The sequence below is a fragment of the Rhamphochromis longiceps genome, linkage group LG8 (assembly GCF_057381845.1).
Source record: "Rhamphochromis longiceps isolate RC_006_pf linkage group LG8, R_longiceps_female_GT1.1, whole genome shotgun sequence".
NCBI classification, from domain to species: Eukaryota; Metazoa; Chordata; class Actinopteri; order Cichliformes; family Cichlidae; genus Rhamphochromis; species Rhamphochromis longiceps.
Window position 1 is genome coordinate 21,239,247 of NC_140564.1, and position 26,363 is coordinate 21,265,609.

The 26,363-nt window shown below is 39.5% G+C and overlaps 2 protein-coding genes across 6 annotated transcripts in view; both read right to left on the reverse strand.

Moving 5' to 3' along the window:
- plce1 (phospholipase C, epsilon 1) overlaps positions 1 to 11,319 on the reverse strand; it is an 84,136-nt gene extending 72,817 nt beyond the window's left edge. For 4 of the 5 annotated variants that reach the window (XM_085416438.1, XM_085416437.1, XM_085416439.1 and 1 more), the window contains exons 1-2: positions 11,180 to 11,319; positions 3,056 to 3,141 (exon numbers count right to left, since the gene is read on the reverse strand). The gene's annotated coding sequence lies outside the window, so the exon portion shown is untranslated. The other variant, XM_085416441.1, reaches the window with a different exon arrangement.
- Positions 11,320 to 18,172: 6,853 nt separating this feature from the next.
- On the reverse strand, positions 18,173 to 26,190 carry slc35g1 (solute carrier family 35 member G1). The gene is made up of 5 exons (XM_085416442.1): positions 25,753 to 26,190; positions 24,255 to 24,435; positions 22,765 to 22,899; positions 22,408 to 22,604; positions 18,173 to 20,970 (listed from the first exon to the last, which is right to left on the reverse strand). The coding sequence occupies exons 1-5, from the start codon at positions 26,066 to 26,068 to the stop codon at positions 20,558 to 20,560; spliced, it is 1,242 nt and encodes a 413-aa protein (XP_085272568.1). The 5' UTR covers positions 26,069 to 26,190; the 3' UTR covers positions 18,173 to 20,557.
- Between the last annotated feature and the right edge of the window lie 173 nt (positions 26,191 to 26,363).

Here is a 26,363-nt window from a genome sequence, read left to right on the forward strand (position 1 = left end):
CATCCCAACTTTTTTGAGACATGCTGATCCCATCAAACACAAAATAATAATAAATTTATAAGATCTGATAAATTTTCAGTGTTCTATTGTGAATTTGAAAAAAAGGTTTTGCGAAATATACAAATTGTTGCATTACGGTTTTGCATGGATTTCTAACTTTGTTGAAACTCTGGTTGTACAAACAGCATGAACTGTGGGAAGACTCATTTTACACTCATCAACCCAGCTGAAGCAATGGCAATAAAACAGTTTATCTTCATCTCTTAAGGTATAGCACTTGTGCAATGTGCTCATGCACATAGTTGTGTTCATGAACAATTCATTTTATGGCTAGCAATAATCACAAAACATTGTTCAATAAATCAGGACTCTTGGATCTCTCTAAAGTGACATAAAGAAAAATTCATTTCACGTTTTTTTGCTAGCACAGTTGCAATAAAGTGAGAACATTTATGAACCATGTTACTATGAAATATATCCTTAACAGATATAGTCAACCACAACATGTACACATACTAATTGTGTGGTGTATGGTATCGTCATGGTGGCCAGCAATGAATAAATCCAAAAACTAGCGTCCAAAGCCTCACAATTAGAGTGACCACAGCCCTTTATTCCCTGCCAAAATGTGTGGGCCTCAGCAGGAATGTGGGACCGACACAGAGAGGGTGGACCAGCAAGACATTTAGAGTGTGAGTTTGCGGGAGAGAAAAAGGACTACTGATACAAACACATATCAAGGTGAATGTGTTTCGTGTCTTTTCAAAGCTCCATGCTACTTTCAATCAAACAGAACTTTGGCTAAAGGGATGAAAAAGGACAAGTGCTCCATTCATAAGCTGCAGTGATATCTAACCACCATACCACAACTGCTGCTTTGCAGCTTAACAGTTGCTTTTTTGATCGGACTGATTTGATAACTGAATACAGGAAATCTTATAACCTTTAAAGAAGCCGCAGTTACAGAAGGCACTGCTTGATTTTTCCTCGCTTTACTCAATACCAAACAGATTTCACACAAACGAAACAGACAGTGCACCAATGACACGGCATTACTCTTATCAGTGCTGCAGAGAACAGTTTAAAAGAATAAAAACTAGCTACCAGGATATGCCAAGACGCAGGATTCCCTAAATACAATTTTAAAATAAGTAGACTTTACAGTTTACATTTAGAGACAGATTTACTCAACAGGTAAAAATACCGTGTGAGCACAATCCTCAAATAGTGCTTAGAGGTGTGGTTAGTTTTTACAGATCATTTACAAAAGTTATTCTGTTTTCTAAACATGGGTACGGTCTGTTCATTTCAATATCAAGTGAAAAAATTAAGAAAAATTAATTTTTCCCTATAAACTATTCGAGCAATTTGCAGTAAAACACATAGTGCCCACATGCAATCTTGTCATTGTGCTCTCTTTGTAAATATCGACAGAACTTAAATATAAAAAAGACTTTTTTTAAAAATATTTTAACACTATAATATAGCAGCTTCTGAAAAGACAAACATGCTTTATATAATATAATAATTTAATGAATCCTAGCAAATAATGTTAATATTGTGCTTATTAATCGAAACTCCAACACATGGACACAAACTGCCTGGAGCAGTCTTTGACATTTGCTCTACTGACATGGCGATGAGATGAGACAAATTTTCACCTCACTTGTGTAATATTTTCCAGAAAAGCCTCAGCTACTGTATGTTTAGGCTAAGAAAATCCAATTCAACCCCCAGGAGCTGATATTACTATCACTAGCAGCAAGTTGTCATGGTACTAGATACGATTATTTTTATTACTTTGACAAAGATCGTTATGGCAGTCTGCGCCAATGAGAATCTCTCGAACCTATATGCGTCACAGTTAACCAACTGGTTTAACCAGACACATCAAAAGTTTATAAAATGTGCAACATTAGTCACCTGCCAGAGTAGTTCCCGCTACAGTATCTGTTGTAACGTGGTCACTCCTGCTAGATATGAACTCAAATGAAATGTTTCACATTGCATTTTCTAAATAATGACTACAAAAAGTGTTAATTATAACACAATATTACTAAATATTCCTGCAAACCTGTGTGTGCCTGCCTCTATTCACAACTGCTCTAAATCCCTAATCAAGTTTTGCCTGTATGATGTGTAGAGCACCTGCTATTGAACTTGGGTGTGGTTTAACAAACTCTACAGCAAGTCATGACAATGACAGTAATCAAAACAACACAAAAAAAATGAAAAATGGAAGAGCGGAGAAATTAAATATGCAGAAGACATCTTCAAAAATATAGAAAGCACTAGTATCATAAATAGAAACCACGTGTTCATCATCTGCTGCTTAATGTAAGTGTATGAACAAACTGTCTTATATCTAAACTGTGACACATGTTAGGGCATGAACCTGTCCAAATATGTGTCATGAGGGCAGTGCTGGGATAACACTTCGATTACTCAAGGCAAAAACCTGCACGCTGTAGCTTTAAATCCTGAGCCATGTGCATGATAGACAGCTGTTGTTGCCATCAAATCACTCTGAAATTAGCAACAGGATAGCATTTCCACACAGCGGTTGCTTAAAATGGATCTGTGTGCAAACAAAGTGAGATTTGGCATTCAACTCATGACTTATACAACAACTAAATTGTTCCTATGCGTTCAAGAAAGGTGAGATTTACAGACTAGAAATGGCTGTTAAACAGACAAAATCTCCGCAGAAAGTGAGGGTAAAAAAACAACCGTGCACTCAAACACACACATAAACACGCACTGTTTAAAGTAGCTCTCGTTATCAACTGAACTGTGACCCTGGCTGGGAGAGTAAATGGCTCATCCAGCCTAAATCTCAGCCTAGAGCTAAAAGCGCAGACACACCCGCGCTGGAAATCAGGTCACATACTGTGACAAGTGCACTGACCAAGAAAGCACTCAATCACTTCTACTTCACTTGTTATTAAAATATTTTCCAGCAATCCTCATACCAAGCTTCTCATTTAACTTAAAAAAAGAAGAAAAAAGCTAAGATTACAGCATTTGATTGGAATTATAATGAGGCAATACTTACATTTAAAGTTAGATACGTGGCTCTGGGTGCTTTCTGCGTTCTAATTCTCCCGATTTACCAGGTGATTCAGGATTCCCGCTTGCTGTCTATCGGAAAGAGAGAGAGACAGAGACCAGATCAATGCAAGAGAGCAAGTGTGTGAGTGTTAAACAGAGCGAGAGTGTGACAACAAATGACATGAGGGATGTCCTTTAAACACCAAGTTCAGCAGCTAATCAAAAATGTTTTCTTGAGTCTGAGCATGGTTCCCAGAAGTTTTGCTTTCACATCCAAGTGAATGACACAATGTAAAAGCTGGCAGCGGCACAGAGTTTCCTCATTGTGAAATATTTGTGAATGGCTTCTTCTGTCAAGAGGTGTGCACTATATGTCAGTGTTTTGTTTTGGGGTTTTTTTTTTCTTTTTTTTTGGGGGGGGGGGGGGGGGGGGGGATAAATGATGATCACTTCTTATCTCTAAAGTGAAACTACTTCTATGCCTACAGTATATTCGTTAGGACATTAATCTTTGTAGAATAAAAAACAAAGTGGGCCTGTTTCTCAACCTAAAGTCACATCCTGAAGTTTTCTTAGTGCCATAAGGCTCCCAGAAACCAATACCGAATATTTACAGTTTTAGACATGATGACAAACAATAAAGTAAAAAGTTCAACAATTGAATGAACTCTTGCAGTTATTGAAAGCTCGCATTTGTTAACACGACCCAAGGAAAACTTGTGAACATCAACCACAACAGTGCAAAGGCTGAAGGTTTCTTTCTATATACAACTCTATCCAATAGGATTCATTATTTCCCATGCTGCAATAAAGTGCAACACATGGTGATGAAAGCAAAAGGGTATGATCTCAGCACCTCTGAAAGTCCTGAAAAAAAAAAAAAACTGGTCTAATCACAGTCAGATGGTTGACAAAGAGCTGAGTATGTGTTTTTATGTGCGTTGGCTGTTCCCTCGTTTATCTCAACAGTCTGGCTTACAAAGCGGAGCGCATGAAATATCGAGTAATTGTCAAAAATACAGCCACGGATAGCTTTTGCTTATCAATCAACTTAAAATTAAAAATTTAGTCAAGAGAAAAAAATTTTTTTAAGTAGACTCTGGCACAGAGTTTAACAGTTGCACACGATTTGTAGATATTTAGCAGCTGGATTTTCCCAACCCAGTCTTCCACAACAGCTTTTCGGAATTTAGCCTCTTCTTCTGTGTCTTTGTAGAATCCCAAACAGACTCGTTTCATGTTGAGATCAGCGCTCTGTTTTGGCCATGACATCCATCACAGGACTCCTTCCTCTTGCTGTCACTAAAATGGTTCTGTAGATCTTAACATTACTAGATATATCAAAAAAATAGTATGTCTCTAGTCCACATTATTCTGTAAACTTATCTGGAACATTGATACATAGTACTAAAGATTTTTTTTTTCCACGTGGTACAAAATTGAGACCCATTTACTTTAAAAAATGAAGTTAAAAAATTTATGTCAAATTATTGTATTACCATTTTAAAGGCACTTCTCATATCAACCAGTCAAAGGAGACCTATTATTCTTCTCCTTACTTTCTGGCATATCCATTCATCTATCCATATATATGAGTATGAAATTCTTTGAAAGTTTTAGGTTGTTCTCCTTTCTAAACATGGCCTTGTGCGACGTCAGTTTGAGTGAAAATCTTAAATATGACAGACAAGTTTGTCTGCCAACCAGCTGGTCAAACCTTCTGCCTGCAAAGCAAATCCAATCAGAACAAATGCTGGCCATAGGAGTGCGTGACCTTGAAGGTAGCTAAAGCAGCTTATTTCGGGCACTAGATGAGGGGCTACAACTTAAGCACATAAGGATTATTTTGAACTGCAAGTTATACAAAGCTACTTTCATACTCGGAACATATGTGTTGAAGACAGAAGCAGTTAAACAGGTTTGGTATCATTAAATGAAATGTGAAATACATTTCCTTGAGATCTAAAGTTACAGTCGATTAATGGCCAGATAAATTATTTAGAAAAAAGCCAATGGCCTGATATTGGATTCAGAGTTAGAAATATAATGACAATTGGACAGATTTTAGATTGAAGAAGTATGAATCATGTGTCACTATATACTGCTATGTTAGCTTAATGCCATAATTGAAATTTGACATTTCAAAGTAAGCAACTTTCTTAACTGAAGACATTCCACCTATCAAAATTGTGGATTTGAACACTAATGCTCCTTTTGTGTAACAACTCTTTGTTTCATACATATTAAACAAAAGGAGCTGCAATTTAGCTAAATGAGTTTGTCTCAGGAGGTAGAACAGCCTCTGAATCTCTGGCCTCAATCACTCTATGTGAATCCCCTCAAGAGGGGGCTTGAGTGTTGCATAAAAGCCTTTTTTTTTTTTTTTTTGTAATTTTCATTCAGGAGGGATTATTTCACAACTCATCCACACGATGACTCACAGCCCAGGATGTGATTAGATTCACCCTTAAATGGAGCACAGGAATGCAAATGCCAATCAGTGAGGTAGAAAGTCACAGAGTGGGTAGTGGTTTACAAAAAAAAAAAGAAGAAAAAAAGCTCTTTACACTTGATTACTACTATACGATTACTTTTTAAACAAACTTTAATATTGCTTAGTAATTGGGAAAAGGACAATCAGAGAAAATGGAACTGAAGAAGTTTGAACATAAAACGAGATCTACATTCAAACAGACCTGAAATGCCACTTATCCTCCTGAGCCTCTAAAATACTCTGCTAAATACTGCCCAGGGAGGTTTAACATTGGATCTTTAGCATTCCAACAGCACAAAGAGTAGACCAAGGAGAGAAGGAATCCCCTCCTCTGTTGTGCAGGGCGGGGGGTGGTCGCAGAAAAAAAGAAAAAGGATGTCACAAGAGTACAAAAGGATGATGCATCACCCAACTGTACACAGTAAAAATCCAGGTTTCAAGCAGATTATTTCTTTAGTCACAAATACCTCGCTGATGCCAAGAGAACTGTAAAGAAAAAGAACAAGAAACACAAGGTTGAGGTGCCATAATGGGAAAGTTAAAAAGAGTCTTCTGGAAACCAACAGAATCATGAAATCACTTACTTTTGAAGAACTCAGGACATACTTTAGACTATATAAGTTCAAGCAAATGTTTAATAATGATGTGGAGCTGTGCTGGAAATTCAAACTGTGCTATACAGCCAAGTGCAAGATCCAGTAACAGAAACTCCTCCTGCAGTTTGCACTCTTTGGGACAAAGAACACCCCTCCTTCTCTCTAACATGGGGCTGGAGAAGAAAAGATGCATCATATGACTACAGCGAATACAATAGAATCACATTCCTTAAAGGTTTTCACAGTTGAAAAATGAAAGAAGAAAAGAAGGTTGGAGTTGGTGGGAAGATTTAAAAATAATATGCATTTCACAATGTAACAGAAACCACATCTGACAAATAAAGAATGAATGTTTCTATTTACAACATGTGCAAGGCATCTTTATTTGTGGGTCGGTTTTTTTGTTGTTGTGGGGGTTTTCTTTGCATTTTGGGCAGAGAAGTACTGATCTGGCTCAAGAAATAGGCATTCATCCATAAGATGACGTGGTTCCGGTTCCACCCCGAAAAAGGTTGTGTTACAACCATGCTAATGCCCGAAGGTAATCAAAAGAAAAATCTTCTGTAGTGCTTCTGCTGCTAAAACATTACGATATTACACAATTTTATCTTTAAAAAATGTAAAGAAATGGAACTGACCTATACCAGGCAGGCAGAAATTTGAAATTGATTTCCACTTGGCCTGTAAATAACAATACACTGCAGTTTATCCATAACCAGAATAACAGGATACGATCTCCCTTCATTACAGTAATTCAAGGCGTGTATCAACAATCATTCAAATCAACTACTGTTAAACATTTGGGACCTAAAATGAATCACAGTCCAGATTCTGATGGGTGTTTATATAACAAGAGCGCAGGTTATGGTTACGATGACTTTAATGAGCGAAAGTGGAAAGGTTTCGGATTCATCCGAAGAGGAAACCTACGTACACCGAATCCGTCATGAACAATCAAAGCTAAAGAACGGAATTTCTTTGATTCTTTAAGATTGGACTAAAACCCATCCACCAGATCAGCTTATAAACAAGCAGACAAGTGCTTGAGAAACAGGAATATGAATTGGATTATGGATTAAAGTGTGAACCTTCCCGTCATTAAAATATATTGCTGTCAAATTGACCTAGATAGTGCCCAAAGAGCGGAACAGAAATTCAAGTCTGTAGTCTTTTGCAGGTTAATTTTAATTTTACAGTGACTCCGTCTGTCAGTAAGCAAGTGGCTGGTTTCACTGAGAACAGAACAGACTTTTCATGCAAAGGATCTGGAGAACATATGGCTTTGATTAGAGGGCAGGGCAGAGAGAGACGCCAGTGGAAACTGCAGAAAGAGAAAGAGGTGCTGTGTGAGTGCATGTGTGTGCATATATCTGGTTGTGTGTCCAACGGTTAGCGGGCTGCTTCCAAGAGTGTTGTCACGGTGGATGAGCCTACGCACACTAGTGTAGATGTGGCGTGAGCGTGTGCTCGTAAACAATGGCACAATAAAAGATGACTCAGAAGTGGGATTGCTTTGTAAATATGTGTGTGTTTTTGCGCGCGTGTATCAGCAGCAACACAAAGAGCGCTGTGGTGGCATGACAAATGTACCACCGTGGCCATACAGCGCTTTGCATATGCTACAAAACTTTCACTATAGCCTTGTGTTCTCTGTACAACAACATCAACGTGCTTCTGACTTAAAATCAAATGAACTTCATCTGTGAAGTCTCCTCCCTGTAATCTGCTTTTTTTTCTCCAAAGCACATAAATATTTTGGGAAAAGGCCAATAACTGTGTGAGAAAACATATGCTTTAGCTACAGCACCAGTCAGGATCTCTGTAAAGTATTTATTCTGTGCAGATAATTAGTTAATTCCCAGTTGTTGTCAAGACAAGCCCAAATCAAGGTAAGTTCAAACCTGACAATCTGAGTTAATGGAAAACTGGTTTAACACTCAGACCTGTTGCATAGGATCTGGACTGGTTGTATTGGTTTCACTAGACAAGACCGAACAAATGACATAAGCTTAGTGACACATCGAATAAAGCAGCGTTTACAAATCTTCAGCCCCATGGTTGAGCTCAACATTTTGAGGACTGTGAGCCTCATCATCCAGTGGCCCAGCCCTACTGGCACACAGCAAGCATTAATAGTCCGGTATGGCATTTGTGAGTTTGGCGTAGTGACACATGGAGCTGGAGTTTCTCCACCAAGAGCAGATATCTGAATCAGACATTGGTCTCATTCTGATTCAAATAGTGAGATCAGACATGGGTTATATGGGACAGATCGATTTTATTCCAATCTGTGTTTAACATGCAGGTGGTGCACTGGTTTGGAGGTGTTTCACGTCTGCTATGCCAGCACCTTTTGTCTGTATTAGAGGTGGAACGATCGACCGGCCAGGGACCGGAGTCGGTTGTTTTCCAATGTTCTTGGCCCGGACCGGTCGACCAGCTGGTCAGCCTCACGTATACCCCATTACAAGCTGGTCTATTTCATGCAGCATACACATGCTTTATACACTGGCCCCAGCTGTTTGTGCGTATTTCACTGAAATAACTCTGCATGGTGATGGTTTGTAGAGGCAAGAGAGTGATTTCCCAGCAAAAGACAAGCAAGGAAAGTGTTTGTAAGTAACCCAATGTGCAGCATAAGTCATAGACACTCATATACACTTTATCAGTACTGGACTGGACCCCTTTTTTGGCTTCAGAATTGACTTAATTCTTCATAGCACAGATTCAGGATGGTGCAGGAAACATTCCTGCAAGATTGTGGTCCATATTGACATGATAACGTCACCCATTTGCTGCAGAATTGTTAGTTCGACATCTGTGATGACAAGCTCTCGTTCCACAATATCACAAAGGTGCTCTTTTGGACTGAGATCTGGTGACAGTGAAGGCCATTTCAGTACAGTGAACTCACTGTCTTCTCCAAGAAACCAGTTTGAGATGATTTGAGCTTTCAAGTCATGTAATGTGTTATCCTGGTGGAAGCAGCCATTAGAAGGGATGGACATGAACAGCAAAAATATTCAGGTAGGCTGCAGAGTTTAAATGTGGCAAAAACACATCCCCGCACTTCTACACCACCCCCGGTAGTCTGAACTGTTGATACAAGGTAGGATGGATTGATACGTTCATGTCATGTACACCAAATTCTGGCCTTACCATCTGAATGTAGCAGCAGAAATCAAAACTAATCACACCCGGCAACGTTTTCCCAATCATCCATTGTCCAGTTTCGATGAGCCTGTGTGATTTCTTGTACTTAGCTGACAGGAGTAGCATCTGGTGTTGTCTTCCGCTTCTGTAGCCCATCTGCCTCAATGTTTAGCATGTTGAGCAATCAGTGACGTTTTTCTGCATACTTTGGCTGTAAGGAGGGGTTATTTGAGTTACTGCTGCCTCCCTGTCAGGTCAAGGCAGTCTGGTCATTCCATTCTCCTTTGACCTCTGACATCAACAAGGAATTTTTGCTCAGAGAATTGCCACTCCATGGATGTTTTCTCTTTTTTAGACCATTCTCTGTAAATCCTAGAGATGGTTGTGCGGAGAAATCCCAGTAGATCCCCTTTTTATAAAATACTCAGATCAATAACCATCATTCTCATGATTCATTATACTTTCAGCAGGTTGCCTTGACAATGTTTACAGGCCTAATTGCACAGAGTCTCTGCTATGTGATTGACTGATAAGTAATTTGCACTAAGGGGCAGTTGAACAGGTGCACATACTAATGATGATATGTTGAAAAACAAAAACTGGTCCAGTGGTCCTTCCTCACATGTAGCAATCCAGAGTAAATAGTTTGCCTCAGACACCGCACCACATGCTTTAGGTGAAGGAGCAACCTGGAATGCAAGCATGCATGGACACACCAGACACATCTGCAGGATCAAACAGACTTTGCACTTAGGAAAGTAGAAGGTTAAAGACCAGCTAATATCAGGTCTGACTGAGTCAGGCAAGGATCTCTGTACTTTACTTCCTCTGTACATGCCTGAGTTTATGGATGGGAGGATGCACAAGTAAACACCAGTTTTTTAAAAACAAGTCCAACCAGACCATTCTTGTCTCTCTCAGATTTCTATCTCAAGACACCATGTTCCCCAACTCCAGTCATGTGCCATGATGTGATGACGAAACACACAAACTGGGTGGAACTTAAATAAATATACAAAAACAAACCATATTAATGTGGGAAGAGGAAAAAGTTGTATTTGTAAAATAAACCATCCCCTCTTTACGAACGCTGTGACGTTCAGTTCTGTCAATATCCATCTCGTTCAATTTCATGGTGATTTTTTTTCCTCTGGCCAGAAAAAGATCTACTTACTAGCTCAAAAACACCACACACTACTGATGTAGAAGTATGTATCTCACTATATGCTTGCATTTCTCACTGTGGCATGTTGTGTGCACTATTATCCTTATATATCCTTGCATATTTATTTATTTTCAAATGTATGTGTGTCCTTCCTGTTTCTCGTTCATTTGAATGCGGAACAGATTCACCTGAAGCAGCATCACATGCAACTGAGGTTGAGGTCGCTTTTGCCTAGGGGTGTCTGGGGGTGGGGGTGTAAACAGTGACCTCACCTGTCATACTCAAAAATAACACACGTGAGAGGACACACACCTCAAGTAAAAGATCAATAATAATAATAATAATAATAATAATAATACATTAAAAAACACAAAGCTAACTTTAGATATAAATAAGTTATCCATACAAAACACTGCAGATTAAAGCACACGTGCTGCTTCTACTCGTTAGAAGCCAGTAGAAGCCCATTTTTAACACAGAAAGGTGAAACAATGTCAGCCTACATTCATTTCTAGCACTCGGTTCAAACAATGCAACAAGTTTTATTAACGGGCTTATTTGGGTACATGCTGAACTCCTGGCCATCAGTTTGGGAACCACGGATGCTACGAGCCAACTTTACAAACAAGCCGCGCGCCCTCAACCAAAACACTCACCATAGGTTACCTAAACTCAACGTGAGTTGACTGTTTGAGGACACCGTGACACAAACTTACTTACCAGCCGTGTCAGATCCACTCAGCATCCACCTAAACGCCACACGAAGACATGTACGGCGCACTTTGTGCAAAGTTTTCGGTGACCGACTCGCTTCACAACTCTCGCCGATACAGTTGATGGAGCAGCTCGTGCTGCGGTGGGAAAAACCGCTTTCTGCTGTGCTGCATTCAGTGGCCCTCGGAATACTGCACTCCAAATGCATGCGCAACACTAAGACAGGGATATCAAACTCATTTTACATAGTGGGCTAAATACAGCCCACTTTGATGCTAAGTGGGCTGGATGTTAAGTGGAAGTCTCTCATTGTAAAAAAGTTTAATTACACATTTAATCCTTAGATATCTTAATATAATAAAACGTGTAATTTCAACAGGACATCTCTACTTGATAAACAAAAGCTGCTGTAGAAAATTAAAGACATCTGGCAGTATGACTCTTTGTGTTTAAGTTGTAAGAAATACTCGTGTAAAACTATATAAAACTTATTTAGTTATTGAGTTATAAAATAGAAAGTATTTGTTAATTCACTAAAATATAACAACATACATTTCTATTGTAAGTGGAAAAAAGAGGAACTTTACTGTCATTTCTTTTTCTTTCTTCTTCTTCTTCTTTTTTTTTTTTTTACCAAATTACTTTGGTGTAGCATGGGTTTATCTTTGTCTGTAAAGATAAAACTATAAAACTTTTCAAACTATAGTTCAAAGTCCAAAATTTATGTCTTCCTTCACGTTTGCTAAAGCTGTCCAGTTGGACAAGATTGGAGTATTTGCATAGCCAATTCTGGCACCCACACCTTATGTTTGACACCCCTGATTATAGAAAGTATATCAAAAGAACATCCTGGGCTTTCTAGTGGTACCACATTCATGGGGGTTTAACTTACAGACAAGACGGAAATTTGTTTTTAAAATGCTTTTATGGGAACGAATTAGGTTAAGTAATAACATTTTTGTAGCTACTATGATTCTATTGCTACAAACCAAATTGATTCCTCAATTTGAGATTATGAATGTCAATTTAGCAGGATTTGAGAAATGCACAGTAAATTTAACCCTTTCAAAGCAAAACTTTTATTCATTGTTCTTTGTGGTGGACAGCAGGACATACTGCCTCTCATCAAGAGATGAGATGGAGGATGGCCAGTCAAGAGTGGGAAAGTGAAAGCTCAGACAAGAACCAGCTTTTAAGTAGCGTGAGCAGGAGTAAAAGTGATGGTACCTATCATCCATTGTGGATACAAAGCAATGTGTAACCTAGGGCTCTAAAGTTTTATAGCATTACAGTGTGTAGAAGGTGAAATAAAAGCCTTTCAAACTGAATTCGCACACATATACAAACACACTTGTATAAATGTAGAGTACATAATCAGCTAAAAGTCTGACTTCTCAAACAATTTGCTCTGCTCATGAATTTATTTTATTTATTTACTTTGCTAAAAGTGCAAATCCACCTCCCCTTTCTTTTGTCAATTCAGTTTCAAACAGACTGAAACCAAGGCGACCTGATTACCAGATTTATCAAAATATGCCAGAAAACACAAACCAGAGGGAGGTGCTCGTCGCTGAAGGCAGCCTCAAAGCTAAAAACGTTCTTTAGCATATCTGTGCCCATGGCATGACTCGGATACCCTAGCATCAAGCTATACTGGGTCCTAGTTATAGCCATTTCAATAAATCAGGACAGATTCTTCAAGATCAGGCAGTCCATCAATGAAACAAATGATCTTGATGTCTCTGATAAGGGTAAAAGAATAAAGCCCTCTGGAAGGCGATCTGCCTCAATCTGCCGGGATCATGGAGGGCCTGTGGAGATGAGCAGATGATTCCCTTCACAGGCTGGCGTCATGTTCTGAAGTTTGTGCCAGATCCCCCAACTTAGCCTACACAATACTTATCCTTAATGAACTCCAGGTGTTGTTGTTTTGCGCCAGCTTGTGCTCCTCAAAAGCCAGTATGTCCTCCTGACCTTTCACTTTCCTGCTCTACTGTCTGGCCCACCTTGACTTTATCTCCTGATAAGTGTGACTAAGTCAGTCCTTTCTCACTGACTCAGCCCTCTGTCATCAATGTTAATGGATCTAACAGCCTAATTATGGTGACCATTTGGTGTGCAGGGAGCAGTTGAATCAAAAAGCTCGCCTACGACAAGTTATTTGTTAAAATCATCTTTAGGTATTCAGATGTGTTTCCTTCATTTAACTGTTTCTTTCAAACACAATACTTAAATTAGCTATGAAATGAGACGGCAAATCTAAACATGTTAGTCTAGTTAATATAAGTACACTGGGTTGGGTCAACCACGCTTTTGCCTTCAGATCTGCCCAGATGATTTGTGGCCCAGATTCAGGATGATGCTGGAAACATTCCTCTGAGATGTTGGTCCATATTGACATCTTTACATCACACAGTTGCTGCTTATTTGTCAGCTGCACATCCATGTCATGAATCTCCCATTGCGTCACATACCAAAGGTGCTCTACTGGATTAAGATCTGGTGGCGGTTAGTTGAGTACAGTAAACTCACTGCAGCCTTTGAGAAGGCAGGGCATAAAAGGATGCACATTATTAGCAACAACTCTCAGGTATATTGTGACATTTCAATGATGCTCATTTGACAAAGTCTGCATGTCTAAATGCACTGATCCATGTTATTGGGTGATTACATAGGCATGTTAACAGCAGCTGAAACACTATACCCAAAAAAGTGGCCAGTGAGTCGTTTGTTAGTACTCTGTGTGACTCAATAAAATTGCAAAACAATGAGTGCCACTGTTTGGCTCGTATCTCAGTTAGAGTTGGCAGTATGTTATCTTAGGCGGGACCAAGATCCGATAAAAATCCTGCCAAAGTAAAGGTCCAAAGCCAAAAATTCACTTATCTCATTCTTTTTATAATTATTATTATTATTATTATTTCACCTCTTTTTCATCCATTCCTTATCTGCTCAAGAATTTGCTCTACTAAAAGTTTACTTTACTAAAAGTGCTAAAGTTTGAGAGCTGCATCCGTGCTGTATTTCTTCCTTGCTGGTGGGGAAAGTGGATGGGAAGGCATGTACTTTAATTAAGCTATTATAGTATGTAGTGTTCTCTGGCCTACTCTGCTCCTACAATAAGATCTTTAAATAGATAATTAGGGGGTTGTTTGGGGGGGGGGGGGGGGGGGTGTTTAAGACTTTTGCACAGAATAATTTATAATCCCTGTTTTATATAGTGAATATGTTCTATATAGGATCAGCACACTCAAACTGGGTGGATATTTGTTACTGTAAAAGATGGCAGAGCAGTCCTTGACTAGAAAGAGAGAGCATATTTCTCCCATACTGGCTTCTCTTTGTTGGCTCCCTGTTAAATCCAGAACTGAATTTAAAATCCTTCTTCTCACATACAAGGTCTTCAATAATCAGGCCCATCTTATCTTAAAGACCACATAGAGCACTTCATTCTCAGACTGCAGGCTTACTTGTTGTTCTAGAGTATTTAAAAGTAGAATGGGAGGCAGAGCCTATAGCTTTCAGGACATTCTTCTGTGAAATCAACTCCCAGTTTGGATTTGCGAGACAGAGACCCACTCTTCTTTCAAGAACTTGCATTTTTTGATAAAGCATATAGTTGGGGCACTGAATGCTCTTTTAATAATGCTGTAATAAACCTGGGCTGCTGGGGGCTTCCCAAGATGCACTTTACCTTTTCCCCCCCCACTCAATATGTGTTAATAGACCTCTCAGCAGTTAATCTTTAGTTATTATTAATCTCTGGATCTGTTCCACAACATGTTTGTCCATTACCCCTGACCAGGTTGTGGCAGATGACCTCGCCCCTCCCAGGTTCTGCTGGAAGTTTCTTCCTGTTAAAAGGTAGTTTTTCCTTCTCACTGTCGCCAAGTGAATGCTCATAGGAGCTCTTCTGATTGCTGGGGTTTTCTCTATAATAATTTAGGATCTTTATCTCAAACTATAAAGCACCGTGAGGTGAGATAAAATTCAGTTGAAATGGCAATGCAGGTAAATGCTGCATATGCGTTTGCCTGCTCTCGTCATGACTGTTTTTTTTAACACATCAAGCCAAACCGCAGTATTTCCCGTAACTGCAATATGGCCAATAGCACCTGAAGGCAGCATTGCTTTCCCTCATTTAGCCAACTGAGCCGTAGACAGGAGGACAATAACACTTCTCCTCTGTAGCAGGCCTACTGTGTGTGTGTGTGTGTGTCACTCTATTGGAATGTCTGGCAGCAGTTCCTTACCGTAGCCAGTCATTCACTTATTTATGCCGCATGTCCTATACATTGTTGCTACTAGCCCAGAATGATTCACTCCAGTCAAACGTTTGCAAAGCTCTTTACGACCATTTGGTTTAACTCAGGGGGCAATCGCAGAAATCATTTTGACAGCCGACTCCGGTAAATAGCTGCCCAGGTGCAGCGTCTGTCCGCATGCTCCATCAGCTGCCATCCTTTGATGTGTCTCACACACAGAGATCTCACCTCGGCGAAACAGCCGGATCACTGTGAGGCACTAGTTCAATCAAAAGACGAATAGTTTTGGAATCGCGCAATGCTTTCTTCCGACAGATAAAGGCGGGATTCATGGGAGTGTCTTGATTGTGTCATTGTTTTAAACGATTATCGTCGCCCGGGACTTGAAATGAGCGGTGGCCCGAAAAGCACGTGCTCAGCGTATTACTGCATCTATTTCAACTTGGAAAATGAGGAATTTTTTCCCAATCCCCCCCTCTCCTCACCCACTCCATTGATGGGAAATCTGATGCCATCCGACAGGAATGTGCAACCCTTCCATCCCTCCAACTCTCCTCCACCCAGGAGCGTGCAAAGTGCAAAACCTTTGGGAATCCCTGGTTCCCTGATGATAAAAAAAAAAGGGGAGAAAACAAAAGAGAGCGGGTAGCTCTTCCAACAAGTCAAATGTGACTTAAAGCTTCCCCACACTACTTTAAAATCTGATAAAAAATCTTTATCCTTTTGAAAATTAAAATCGGAAATCTAACTGAAGCATTAAATGCAATGCAGGATTTCTTGGGGAGAATATTATCTCCCGTATTTTTGTGGAATATAAGGAATATAAAAAAAATGAATAAATAATAAGAAGCAGATAAAGGAAAGACGCACCACTCTTTTCATATTTACATATGTTTCAGATATCTTAAAAAAAGAAAAGAAAAAGAAAACAGTTTTTATGCTTAACTGAAGCGACAGTCAGTACATACACATATCTCAGAGGGCACAGTCTCACTTTGCTGTGGAAAAGTCCTCCCATTTCTCACGGAGTTATCCAGGAAACCTTAGCACGTGGGCAAAAAAGCCTCTAGGCCTCGACAAACTCAGGCATGCTTTGAGTGTCATGACTGCCCGGAACAAACAGCGACAATTTTTATTTTTTTTTAAGCACTGTTTTTCCTGGATTCTGTTGCAGGCGCAGGGCTGCTCCATTCTTCCACAGGTGCTGGAACTTTGTAGATACATCTCATCTGCAGTGCTGGACCAGGTGTTTCGTGGAAGATGACTTTTGAAACATAGGTCTGAAGATACCATGTAGGGAGGAATGGATTATGTTACTGACTTGATGCCTGTGAGACACTAGAAAACACAAGTGAAATCGTACTCCACAACCATTGCTTTTCTTTTTAATCACTCTCTCACAATGTGAAGCCCGTACTATGCGCCTGTGGCACTTTTACTTTAACTGTTGTTTATTCACTGTAGAGTGGACTACTTTTATTCCTCATCCTCGTCTACCAATCCACAGTTTTAAAGTGGCACTACTGATGCGTTCAAGGGCACGTTCTTATTTTTGTGGATCCTGCCCTCTGCCGTCAGAACATAACCGTTACATATGCATGACCGTCTTGCTGTCCCGGTGATGTCATAATGAAGAGACTGATTGTAGCTGAAGCACAAACGCAACTAATAGCAGAGTGGAAACGGAGCCATCTGCTGCTGTGATGAAACATATTTATCCAGATGCTGGATCTCTCCAGATATCTTGCTGGATGACACTGCCTCTTTGGGGCGTTTTTTGCCTTTAATTTGCCAATTTATTCTTTACCTCAAAAACAAAGAGCTACTCTGTTTTAGTTCAGCCTTTTCACACTTCACCTAGCTCGGTGCCTGGCTGAAGAATTACCCTGCAACTGTGCCTAAACCCAAGGCACAAGTCTTTGCTTTTTGCAAGATATGAATTCTACTGTGGTACCAATGCAACTCTGTTATTATGCATGGAAAAACACAGCCCTCACAACTGTGTGTTGTGTGATAAACAAAAGCCACAGTATGAACACACAAGTGTTCACTCAGCCAGGTGCTATTCTGAGCAGTACAGCTACCTGACTCAGTGGTTTGTTGAAAGCTTCTTTGCCCGTGGCCTGGTTTGTACCATTGTCGCCTATTGAGCCGTTAGTGGAGCATCATGGCTAACACCACGGGTGTTTGGACAATAGTTTAAGTAGAAACAAAACCTCTACACAGTTTGGGTGCATTCCGCAAACTTCTGTCATATTTAAATGATTTAATAAGAAGTGATGATCAAGTGCTTTATGAGAGAAAAGACAGGAGGCAGAGGGTAAGACTTATAAATTTAAATAAGATTTATTTTCAAGTTATAATATACTAAAAAGTTATTCATCACTGTGTGGAAATACATACATCTGAGCTTCTGTAAAACATTGCAGAAATAATAATAATAATAATAATAATAATAATAATAATAATAATAATAATAGTATAAAAACAGCTTCAGTAGGTTTTTAAGGCTTGTAGGTCCTGAGACTGTTCACCTTACCAGCTCATGAAAAACAACACATTGTGCTCACACTACCAGCATTCATGCCATTTAAACTAATAATAATAATAATAATAATAATAAATTCAATGTAAAACCAAAACACACTTAAGAAAATTAACTTGTGGACATTTGATGTGACCGTCACATGCATGAACAACTGACAAATGTCACAGTGCCTTTATTTTCTACTAGTTCCTTAAAAAAAAACAAAAAAAAAAAAACAGAGTGAGACAGCTAATATGTTTTTTTGAATCAGTAATTAATTTTGGCAATAAAACTGAGTTCTTCTTCTTTACATAATATCTCAGAGCACGGCTGGGATTTACTTCAACCACAGCAAATTCTGTAGATAAAATGCATTTTTATATTGCACACAAAGTTTGTTGCTTTAGTCTTCTACAGCTCACTGTGTCATGTCCTACAGGACCAACATGAGCCAGCTGGACTTCTTATACAACACAAGGAAATAGTTGTCGCATTGCATAGAAGCAACAGTGTGCACACTAACATTTACTGCATAAGTGGAATAATTATAGTAGGAAGGGGTGTTGACTGTGCAAGTTGTGCTGCAGACACAGTTCTCCACAAGTTGAAAAAAAAAAAAAATCCAGAAAGAGGAGAGAGTGAAAAACAGCAAAGACAGCACCGCAGGATATAGCGTAGCAGTCTAGCACCACTAATTGCTTTCCCTTTCCAGCTGTATTGGACCCAATTAAATTGTGTCAAATACGGGACTGCAGTTGCGAAAATGACCTCACTGGTCGTGCCACTGGGAAACTTGTTGTTAAATGTTAGAAATACCAAAATAATTTCTACCAGATACAAAACATAGAGACAGCTGTGCTGGAGAGCCAGATTTCTAGACATAAATCATACATCAGAGGCAGAAAAAACACTCTTTAAGCGTGAAAGAAAAAAACAAACTACTGCTTTTAGCAGAGAAGCTTTTATAATTGTGCTTTAAAATATTTAAAGTCTCTAGAACTTTTGCTGGAATTTTATAAATCAACTAAAAATCCCAAAACTGCTTTACCAGCTGAACGCCTCTGGACTGAAGATACAATGTATCCACTTATAATCACAGGGCGAGTGCAAACGTCCAGAATCTTAGATGCTAGTATTGAGTTGCTAAGGCTATCATTAAAATAAAACAAAGAAACGAAAAAGAAAAAACCCTATTAGGCCAAAACCAGAACATGTGCCTTTATATAGAAGACTGAGTCTAACTGTTTGCAGATATTCACCTGAGTAATGAGGGGTTGAGCACGGTTATATTAACAAAACTGCACTTCATTGTGCCGTTTTACCTCTCATTATTTAGCTTTACCTCCTTGAAATAAATGAGCAAGATTTCATTGTAAGACACTTGAAGCGATCTTTGTGCGCAGTTGTTTACCAGCTGATTTGCTGAATTATTGTGACAGCTTACTCACACTTGCTCTGCCCTCTGGCAGAGACAAAGCGCAAATGACATCCCACTTCGAGCATCACAGAAAATATATTTTTGAACTGATTATGCACTAATTGCCTGCTAAAATGGCACAAGGTGATGACAGGATCTGACTCTCGTGTTGATAAAGAAATCAGTGCAGCCTATCGCAGGGGTGGGGCTTAGTGTTTTAGCTACAAAATTCTCTTAGCACCCTAATTCTTATTCATTTTCATGTGTATTTGCACAGTTATCTGAGAGTATCTTAGGACATGCTACTGGTTACTGAGCCGCTCTATTAAGGAAAGCTTTCCTACATAAGGCACTTTAAATATTGCACAGTGCACAGCTAGAGGTTGGGCTGCAAAGTTGAAGACAGGGAACCTGGAGAAAAATGCACAGGGAGGACATACAAGTGGTCCACTGACTAGCACTAGGAGTGCTAACCAACATCACACCCTGCTGAGAAATCCCTGAGAAAATAGTACAGCATGACAGTGTTGGAATTTATTGTATTGTTTGTAGTGACTAACTGCATTAAAGTGCTTTTCTTGAGTTTGTGGTTTTTTTGTTGTCATTGTCGATGGCAGAGTGATCATAGTCGTAGTCTTAGCATGAACAGATTCAAACATTTTTCTTTTTTTTGAGTAAAATCATAATAAAAATCTAAATTTGCACACTTTTTAGTACAATATGGTTATGCCATCCTCTCTTTGGCTATTTTATTCAGGTTAAAGTAAAAGGGGAGTAAATGGGATGTCCTTCATTGTATTTATACTGTGTACATATACACACAAGTTCCAGGGATCAGCGTACAGTTTTTAGGAGAAGTCTTTTTTCTCGTTTCTTTAAAAAAAACCTAAACCTGTTGATTAATTTAAAAAAAGATACAAGCATTAAATTGCACAGGTTGACTCTTAGAATCAATGTGTATAGATGCACTGACTTCATTTCTGAATACATCACAAGCCAAAACAGCCCCATATTAGATTGGGTCTGATCTATTTCTGCTTCTAACTCTATAAAGAGCTTAAACTTCCACTCAGGTTTGCATATAAATAACAAGTAAAATAAGAAGTAAATTAAGACCATATGATGGTAAAGAGAAAAAAAAAAATCAATACTTAAACTGACGATACGTCTGCTCATCAGTTCCTACAGGAACTATTATACCACTTCCTTATTGCTACTCCACTGGTGCTCACCGCTATGCACAGCGCTCCGCCGAGGCTCCACCATGTTGGTGCGCGGCTAAAGAAAATGAACTGGTAGATGAACGCCAGCACCACATCCACAGTTTTCATCAGGGCTACGGGTCCGGCCTTCTCAACCTGCAGAGCCTTTATGAGGAAGGTCTGGCCTGCGATACCCAGGATGGCGATCAACATCAGCAACCAGCGGTCGCGGCCACAGAATGGGATTTTCCATTCACCCAGGACGGATACGGTGATGATGCACTCGATTAACCCGATGACAGCATAGTACCACACGGAGACGTAGTAGTGGACACTCTTGCCCAGCTTGCGAAGAATAACAAATGTACACGCAGCTCCAATTGCTCCTATACATAAATTAACCATTGAGAGAGACACAGAATGAATCAATCAATCTGCAGGATAATAAGAATGAACAAATCCATAAGAACCACTTTAGACTTGAAGGACAGCTAAAGGGTATGTTCGGCTCTATTGCTTCAGAGCTACAAAGCTATTATTAAACTGATAGAATTACTTGAATTAATGAGGTTAAATGTTGTCCTAAACCCGTATGTTTCAGGTTCATCGTGTGACATTTTGGATCACATTATTACTTATTGTTATGTAGTATTAACATCTATGCATTTCTAATCATTCCTGCTGATTCAAAGATTTAAATTTCGAAATGAATGAGTCCATAAAAAGTTTGCCAAACTGTTAGTCAGTGAGAATCCAATATGGGTATCATGCTTTGAAACCTAATGGACCTCTTTTACAGAAACTAATAAGCTGCTACAAAAGAAAGGAGACAGCTTTGAGCCCAGCCACAATTGACTGGAAACAATTTATCACCCATGTTTAGCATTCAGTCGAGCAGCAACGTGCTGGCTCTTAAAAAACATACCATATAAAGCCAACATGGAAGTGCCAAAAATGGCAGTTCCTTGAGTGGCCACTTGAGGCGGACTCTAATAAAAGTCCATCCACACAGACCCCAGTGTAACTTCACTGGTATGAAAACAAACAATTTTCATCAACATGGCCAATTTTTCCCTTCACTTTCATGTTTAAATCACTTCAGGGTTTCTTTTCATGCATTATGCCACTAGAGCATAGGTGTCAAACTCTGGCCCGCGGGCCAAATTTGGCCCGCAGCCTAATTACATTTGGCCCGCGAAGCCATACCAAATTACTATTAGAGCTGGCCTACTGGTATTTTTTATATATATATATATATATATATATATATATATATATATATATATATATATATATATCTCGTTTAGTGTTAGGCTTTGCTTGTTCCATATTCAGTTTTTCAGCAAAACTTGTTCGAGTCCATAACAAAAGATTCATTCTTATATCTGGAGGAAGATTTTTCAATAAATATTAATGTTAGCCCGTGACTTTGTTCCAGTTTTGAATTTTGGCCCACTGTGTATTTGAGTTTGACACCCCTGCACTAGAGAGTGGCATAGGAGGCTCTTGTGTAATTTGGAAAACCTTTTCACTCTGCAACTGAGTGTCAGTAAACAGTAGATGGATAATCCTAAGGTCCAGATACATCTCTTAGGTCTTATGTCAAGTCTTTGCCAAAATGTTTCCTGTTTCATTAGGACGTGACTTTCAGATACTGTTCATCTTATCTACCACATATCCATTTGTCCTCCATTCATTTTGCACTCCACCCTCTCATCCAAATGTGGTTCAGTTCCCCTGGTTGCCATGGCCAACTTGACCATGAGAGCAAACAAAATCCTCAGCAAAATACACAGTGTAAATGTTTGGATAAATCATATCACCTCCAAATGCAGCAAAAGTCCCCTTGATGTGGTTCGTGTAGTCGCCCTCAATGCCATGAACATTCTCGCCGAAGAGAAATGGCGGTCGGGCAATGAGGATGACTCCGGTGAGGGTAAAAACAGTGAAAACACAGTCCCAGATTGTACATTTCTCCTTCAGGAAGATCCAAGCCAAGAGGGAGGTAAAGACTGGATTACTGGAGGCAGGGTTCAATGAGAGAAAGAGTTAAAAAGGAAAAAAAAAAGCATGGAAAAAGTGTAAATGTAGCTGATGAATTCAAGGAGGATGCAATGCATCTGTAGTGTTAACATAATCTGAAGTGATCTGTAATAAATGAGCTTTGAAGCAGCTCTCACCTGAATGTGATAACGGTGGCATCTGCCAGCGGCATCAGCTGAACTGCATAGAAGAGCAGGATCATGGCATTGGAACCAAGGAAACCCCGAAGCATCAAAACTAAACGTTTATCTCTGGGACCAAGAAAACCTGTCCTGGAGGAGCACAGATATGAGGATGATGGATGAAGGGATGGCTGAATGGAAGGATGACTACAATGACTGATAGAGGAAGTAATAAACTGAAATTTCAGGGAGGGACAGATGGAGAAAATGCAAGTACCGTAGGGAGTTAAGGGATGACAAATTAGTGGATGGCTAAGGAAAATGATACATTTAGGTAATGTGGGAATGACAGTGATGGATGCATGAGTGGATGCTGCTGAAAACAGGGAAGAGAGACAGATCTGTAAATGATAAATCAAAGTTAAAATGTATGTGGAGGATGAACAGAAGGATGGGTGAGAAGGTTCAATGCCTTTTTTAAGTTATATTTCTCAGTATTAAAGGAATCAAGCCAAGCTAGTGGAATAAATTGACAGGGGGAAAAAAAGAATTCAATTTTATTTATACGCCTCCAAATAACAACAACAGTTGCCTCAAGGCACTATATATTGTAAGGTACCCTACAATAATACATACAGAGAAAAACCCAACAATCATATGACTCCCTATGAGCAAGCACTGTTCCTGTTAAAACTCCCTTTTAACAGGAAGAAACCTACGGCAGGACCAGGCAGTCATCTGCCGTGACTGGTTGGGGTGAGAGGAGGAAGACAGGACAAAAGATATGCTGTGGAAGAGAGCCAGAGATTAATAACAAGTATGGGCACAAGCTAGATTTACTCTTTCCCCAAAGGGAGGGAGCATTTAATCGTTTCTGTTTGTCTGTCTGTCTATTAGTAGTCTAGGGTCCACAGTTTTTAAGATATCAGTTTCAAATTTTCTCTGATGACAGACACCAATAACTGCTTGAGATTAATTCCCTTTGGCCAAAAATCGGGCCAAGGTTAAGGTAACACCAAATGTGAAAAAAATCTGTTTGATTATATTTTGTTTGCCTGTTGGCATATTAGTCTATGTATGTGTAAAAATTACACCTCAAGTGGTTTGTTTAATATACTTGACTATACTTAAGCTCTGATTATGAAATGGGGAGTTAATTTTAGGTGGCTATATAACTTGATGTGGGACTATTATTCAAAACCCTTTCCCACACTGAATTTAAATGCACATTTTTCCATCAACAACAGTGAGGGGAATAAAACAAATCTCTTACAATATTTTGTAAACCTCATGTTTGGACCGTGAAGTCAGTAAATCTGGTTAAAGGCGATAAAATGACAGATAAATTACAGGTGAGGATATGCGCCATCTCTTTGACTGTATCCTATTATAATCTGCTCAAACCAAAAAGATTGTTGGTTTGAAAATGTACAAACAAATACTGGCCTTAATTATTTCATATAGTATACAGCGTGTGTAAATCTTAAACCAGCTATTGTGCTTACTTGTGATAGATGATTACTGGTGCGACAAACAGCATCTGAAAGAAGCATCGTATGGCACTGATCTCTATAGCATGAATTCCCTCTATAGTTTTCACCAAGAGGGTGATGATGGAGAAGAAAACTGTGGACAGGAAAGCATAGAACAAGCCAAGACCTGGGCATCTATTTGGTTTCTCTGGGCCTGTGGAAAAAGAGAAAAGAAGGCATTAGTTTAAGTAAGTCTTAAGACAAAAGAATGTAAGAGAAGGGCCATGAGAGGAAAATCACTTACATTTTTAATTATAAAAATGTATTATGTTGTTCTTAATACAGCACTCCATATTGGATGGCGAAGTGAGGAGCAGAATATGTTATTGAACCCCATGTGGCCTGGGTAATTCAGCTGCAAAGATCACAAACAAAAGATATGCCAAATTGTGGGCTGTGGTGTTTGCAAACCCTGACTGTGAAACAACTGATACGTGTGCAGGGATAGACTTTCAGCCCGAGGTTAAACAAGTATTTTTATTTGTACTCACCAGTCCGTTTGCTTTCCAAACTTTGTACCAAGCCACAGGCGAGGAAGAAGATTGACAATGTTTAGTCACAGTAAAGCAGTAATGTAAGACTTGTTGTCATAGAATCATTTTATGTTAGGAATTTTCTTTGATTTTAACTACATAATAGTTTAATTACATACTTTAAGTCAACCTCTGTAGAAACTTAAGTGTACAGCTGGACCAGATGGGAGTTCAATTTTATACCCTGTGCTGTTCTACCCTAGCAATTATGCATCAAATACAAAAGTAACCAAAAAGTAATAAACTAAAACTGGTATGTAAAGGTCCTGAGGAAATGTCTTACTTCCTTGTCAATTTCTAATATAAACCCCCTTCTTCCTTGTACAGGATTATACCAGAGGGAAGACAGGACCAAGCCCTATACAAGTTAAACTAGTTTTAGAAAATTGACATCAGCAGCCATATGTATAAACCACCTCCTGTTTAAAAATAGGCACGTTTTTGGTTAGTTTTTTTTCTTTTGGAAAAGTGCACAGTCATGCATCCGTTTTATAGCACGATGGAAAATGTTAAGCTGGCTTATGAAACAACTGAGCCACCAGCTTCACCAGTCAACTAGGTTCACTACTGGGCAGAATCACTGTAAGGGGAACATTTTTCTTAATCATATTTTAAGTATAATTTGGTGTACAACTTTATTTAACATTACCGTTTTATTCTGAAATAAATAACATACAATGAAAATGGGCTGTTTTAACGGATGTTTTATTATCAAATACCCCCCCCCCTCCCAAAAATAGCATACACGTGATATCGCCGCTATCACCGATACGTGACGTTGAACGATTGTATAACGTGGTGCTACGCAGGAAGTCACTGTTTGTGTATTAGTATATTATTTATTCACACGACGAAGTTTATCTGCAGGAGAAAGTCGTAAAAACGGGGGATGCTGACTACTTTATGCTAACTGTAAGTGCATGCGCGTGCGCTTCTACCTTCTGGGGATGGGGACTTGTTTCTGACGCAAAACGCCGGTGGGCACGACGTTTTCTCCTCGCCGCTGCTTTCCAGTGAATTTCCTCTTGCGCCCTCCAGTTGCTCATCATCATCATCTTCTTCTTCATCATACTCGCACGAAGCTCGGCCCTTGCTCCGCAGATGAATCCTCTCTGGTGCCCGGTCGTTTGTGCCGGGCTCTTGTCGGTCGTAGGCGCTGTTTTTGTCATGGCTGTCATCTTTGTAAAACGCCACCGTAACGTCGTCCTCTACGGATAAAGCCCGCTCGTGCGTGCAGTGGTTACAGTCTGCCATGCTAAGATGCGACGGCTGAGCGGTAGCATGCCTCAGTGAGAGTACCGCGCGACTTCCCCGGTGTCCTGAGTGACTGAGAAGACGAGGTTAATGAGTAATCTTATCTCAGGGGGCAGGTTGCTAACGACTGTGCGGTGTTCAGTTTAGCCACAGGGGGGCAGAAGTGGACTCAAACCAAGTCTCCTACCTAGGCAACTAAAATGTTCCTAAAAGTCCATGCCCATTTCATACACTTACATTTTTGATTAAAGAAGTTCTGCATACTGGTGAACTAACCATTACAGAAATATAGATT

What these genes read in the sequence shown, in the direction of transcription:
- slc35g1 (XM_085416442.1), bottom strand. Translation starts at nt 26,068, where the DNA reads ATGGCAGACTGTAACCACTGCACGCACGAGCGGGCTTTATCCGTAGAG. An exon ending in CAAGTCCCCATCCCCAGAAG is followed by an intron (nt 24,436 to 25,752) that starts GTAGAAGCGCAC and finishes CTTTTTCCACAG; the next exon opens with GCCCAGAGAAACCAAATAGA. An exon ending in CCAGTAATCATCTATCACAA is followed by an intron (nt 22,900 to 24,254) that starts GTAAGCACAATA and finishes GTGCTCCTCCAG; the next exon opens with GACAGGTTTTCTTGGTCCCA.